Source organism: Punica granatum, chromosome 4 (genome assembly GCF_007655135.1).
Source record: "Punica granatum isolate Tunisia-2019 chromosome 4, ASM765513v2, whole genome shotgun sequence".
NCBI lineage: Eukaryota > Viridiplantae > Streptophyta > Magnoliopsida > Myrtales > Lythraceae > Punica > Punica granatum.
The window spans coordinates 26,088,411-26,093,127 of NC_045130.1; the positions used below are offsets into that span (position 1 = coordinate 26,088,411).

Here is a 4,717-nt window from a genome sequence, read left to right on the forward strand (position 1 = left end):
CAATCTTCACTTTTGCATTAATCACCTTTCTTGGCTTAGGCTAGAAGGGAAAAAAGTCAAGATGAATTGCGTCAGAACCTTAACATAGATAATCGAATATTTCAAAGATGATTAGATCCACTCGACACTTGATGAATTTTACATATGATGCAACGATAAAACTTTAGCATAATTTATAGAATTCAAACCAGAAACGGTAAGAGACTCCAAATAAAATTACATGACGTACGAACAATGTTGGCAGAATTGAGTTTATTTGTCGAAGAATGACTGATCCAAGTCTCGGTGCCAACAAATTATTGCGTCAATCACAAGATAAATAATGAGTGCCGAATTTACCTAAGTTTGATTGAAAGCCAAGTTGAATTTTGATTAGCTAGGTGGTTCTTTGTCGTAAATTGTATGGGTAATGAAGGCACCGCACTATATAAAATATAAAAAAAGATTTGATACTTGAGTTGCTGCTGAACATTGGCATCACCACATCCATAGCTGCTGGGCTGTGAGCAGTAAAGACGGGTCTCGAATTGGCATGGACGCTAGGGGTTCGGAAGTTAATACTTGAGGTGGACTCGGAGGTAGTGTATCAGTTTTTACATTCTAATTGAGATCAATTGCGAGGTCATGAAGCTTTGGTTCGAGAGATACGGGATTTGATTCGTTGGGATTTGGCGATTGTGCATGAACATGTGTTTAGGGAAGGGAATAAGTGTGCAGCTTGGCTAGCAAACTATGCGCTTGCACTTCCGTGGGGAATTCATAGATTGAATAGCTGTCTACCTAGACTTAATTTACTCTTGCTTGGTGATGTTATTGGGGCCTCAATGCCCTGTCTTTGTACTATTTAGATCGTTCGTTTTTTTAATGCAACTAGGATTTGACCCCCTAATTCACCCCAAAAGATTTTAATAGAGACTTTTATTGAACTGAAGAACATTAACCTTACGAAATACTCCATGACTCGAGTAGTAAGACTCTTTCTCCCCTGTACCAATCCACCCTACATTATTCACTTGTAATTCTCACAGTTTCCTATATATATGAACTGCACCGATCGAACAACATCATCGGATTCTCTAAATTATTCAACATCTGGACAAAGCGATTTACTTGGACATCGGAAGGGTACCCGACAATACTTCAATGGCATGTTTACATGATGGTGCATCCTGAAGCATTTTCTTCATTAAAGTAGTCGCAGCGACTCACATAATAATTGCGGTTTCCACCTTGGCACTCATAAGCTGGTCTTCCGCATCCGTCATAGCACATTGGGTTTCCGCCCTGGCACTCATAAGCTGGTCTTCCGCATCCGTCATAGCACATTGGGTTTCCGCCCTGGCACTCATTAGCTGGTCTTCCGCATCCGTCATAGCACATTGGGTTTCCGCCCGGGCACTCACAAGCTGGTCTTCCGCATCCGTCATTGCACATTGGGGGGGGCCTACCACATCCCTGGTGGCACGGGCCATACCCCATGTAACATGGGGGGCAACAACATATCCCAACTCCATAAACAGGTATATATCCGGCTGGCTGAGGCATCGGACAGCACGGCCCAGGTGCTTTTGGGGGCGCTGGTTTGGGCCCCTTGGGTGGTGGAGCTGGTTTTGGAGCTGGTTCAGGTGATTTGGGTGGTGGAGACGGTTTTGGAGCTGGTTCAGGGGCGGGCAGCGGAACCGGTTTTGGAGCCGGTTGAGGTGGCTTGGGAGGGGGAGCTGGCTGTCCTTTGGGCTTTTCCGGGATGATCTCAATTCCCAGAATGATATCCCTTGCCTTGCAGCAAATCTTCTGCTTGATCTTCTCAGGGCTGCAGCACACCACTGTGATCATCACCGTGTTCTGCTTCTCGTCGTAAATCTGGTCCCGGATTTCTCTTGTTCACAAAACATATAACCCAGCAAATTAACTCAATCTTTCTTCTAATCTTGATCCATATAAATCACACCAGCAGGGTAATATTAGGTGATAAATATAGTACAGATGTTAGACCAATCTATATCTAACATGACACGACATGAATTTCCTAGAAATGGTGCAAATGGAAGAAAGTATATGACAAAGTTAATCGGAGACACTCACGGGGGAATTCGCAGAGGACCTTCTTGATCTTCTGGTAACATTTCCAGCACTGAAGGTCTACCTTTATTAACATTTTCGTGACCTGCACGTCAATAATGACATAACTAATTACAACACTGGTCTTCCAATTAAGCTTCAATGATTTTCAATACCAAAATTATCTAGGAAAAGGTTTGATGATCAGACAGGGGAGTTGAAATTGAAGAAGACACCTTCTTCTCCATAACTGAGGATGATGAGATCTGAGCCTCTCAGATGAGTGAAGGAGCACAAATTTGTGAATGGAACAGAGGAGAATTGAAAGAGAAATTTCTGAATGGGACAGGTTCGCGAGTGCAGGGCTATTTGAAAAAAAAATTGGCATAGCCTTTTCGGATGGGTGTATATATCCGTACAAAGATGGCCAATAGGATGATGACAGGCATTGATTTCAAAAATCAAAGAAGGTGGAGAGCGGTGTCTAACGCTTTCGCCTGGTAATTACAATAATTCAAGTTTGATACTTATTTAGGGACTACCTACAACCCTTTATTAGTTATAAAAATTTCTCTTTTATTGTATTAGATTTATAAACTTCTCTTATAATCGAAATATACATATATAAATTATCAATGTTGACTAGTGCAGATAATTTGGTACATACTTCCATAGTAAGCTTTCATATTCAACCTTATGAATAAAAAAAAATCATGTTTAGAAGATATTACCTTTCACTGTGAGTGAATCAAACCTGGATTAATTAAGATCTATTGAACTCTCGAATAAGAGCTAGCAAGGACAAAATCTAGGAATTTTGTTAAAGCCATGCGAAATTCAAGAAGACTTTGTATTGTAAACTTAAGGGGACGAAATTGAATAATTTCATTGAAAAATGTTGAATTTGACAAAATCTGATAAAAAATTCATAACTTTTCTCAAGTCCAAATGAGACGGCCAATGGCCGTGCCCCCAGAATCCATCCCAACTCGCGAGTATAAAATTTAATTAATTAATTGTTTTTCTAAGGAATAAAAGTATTTTATGGGTAAAGACTAAATTCAAGTAAAGCACTTGCTTTTACATCTTGTTTGGATAGAGGGTTATGGGGGTCATGAAAGAGTTTTATGGAGGGAACAACTCATGTTTGACAATTAAAAAATAGAGGGTTATGAACGGTTATGTTGGGATTACTTAACCCTTCATAACCCACCAAAGACCTATATTTTTCATTCCATCAATTTGAAGTGTTATCCAGAGATAAGTTGTCAAAAGTCGTTTTTAACCCCTTTTTTCAAAAAATTACAATAATGTCCTCTTTAACTATATTAGCTTTGCTCACTCATATACATGCACCTTAGATATATATATATATATATATATATTATAAATCTTTTTTCTTTTATCTATACACACATTTAGTATCACCGCCACCTAAAGATGAAAAGCTTAATATAGTCTCACCAACAAGAATAGCGTATTAGAAATAAAGGATATTCCTAAAAGGTTTTTTTTTTTCCTTCTTTCAGTATATTTCTAAAAAGTTAATTGTTGGTTTAATTTTCGTTGGCACAATTGAACTTGAAAATTATTTGGTGCTCAAATAATTCTAGCGATACAATAACTGTGCTATATGTCATAGAAATATCTTAAAACGCGTACGCTTAAAAGGTTATATCATTTTGCTAAATAGTAAGATAAATTGTTATTTTGATAGTAAATTTAATTTTCTATTTCCAATTCCGCTTCTTACAGATATGGTACATTATTATAAATATTCGATAGATAGTACGTATTTAACCGGGTCATTTAACAAGAAATTCCTCGTATTAAAGAAAAATGATTCACATGATCACATCCTTAGATAACTTACCATGTCGTTAATTTTCTGTATTTACCAATAAAAAATTAATTTATGCTAAGGTTGTGAATTATGATAATAATTGTTACATTTATTGCCATGTAATTTCTTATGTGTGTATATATAATGGGCGTTCAGTTATAACTTCTATTGGAAGCAGTTCACACGGATATAAATATTATCTTGATGTGTTTTGTTATCTTATCACAAGGTGTGTCCGGCCAAAAAAGAAAAAAAAAAGAAAAAGATCACGGTGTAAACAAGGATGGGGCTTTTATGATTGCTGACTCAAACTTTGTTTCGCATGTGCTGGCCTTGATTGACCCATCTCATCTTCCAACCATTTTTTTTTTCCCTGATGCAAACTTCGGATTCCAACCATTATTAATGCTTTATAAGGGACCAAAATCTATATTGTTTTTACTTTAGTTTTTTTCTAATGCTTTAGTTTTTTTCCAGAAAGATCCGTCGGAATTTCTGGCTTGCTCCCTCCAACGTAGAAGACGTACGAAGTCGTCAATCTGTATACTCTTCACGTTTGTATTGCTCGAAAACATAGTTAGTTGTTATCTCATTCTATCTAAATTGTATTGTTACATAGCCAAGTACACAAATAATATTCACCTAATATTTGCTACATCTTATTTAGTTTGAATAGGGTTAGTTTTAAGAGACCGTACGTCTTGCAGTCATCCAACTGGAATTGACAACCAATGGAGTTGTTCCTTACCAAATCAAAATGCGTCAAGAGCGATAAGAGGTGAGAGAAGAAGCGTGGGTAAGAGAACTCTAGATTAT

At 37.5% G+C, this 4,717-nt stretch overlaps 1 protein-coding gene across 2 annotated transcripts; it reads right to left on the minus strand.

Moving 5' to 3' along the window:
• Positions 1–889: 889 nt before the first annotated feature.
• On the minus strand, positions 890–2,434 carry LOC116202371 (keratinocyte proline-rich protein-like). 2 transcript variants are annotated; one of them, XM_031533909.1, is made up of 3 exons: positions 2,295–2,434; positions 2,083–2,164; positions 890–1,874 (listed from the first exon to the last, which is right to left on the minus strand). In XM_031533909.1, exons 1-3 carry the CDS (start codon positions 2,304–2,306, stop codon positions 1,153–1,155), a joined length of 816 nt encoding a protein of 271 aa, XP_031389769.1. In that variant the 5' UTR covers positions 2,307–2,434; the 3' UTR covers positions 890–1,152. The 2 variants fall into 2 exon arrangements, with proteins under 2 accessions (XP_031389769.1, XP_031389768.1); XM_031533908.1 differs by having other exon boundaries at positions 890–1,876; positions 2,269–2,412.
• Between the last annotated feature and the right edge of the window lie 2,283 nt (positions 2,435–4,717).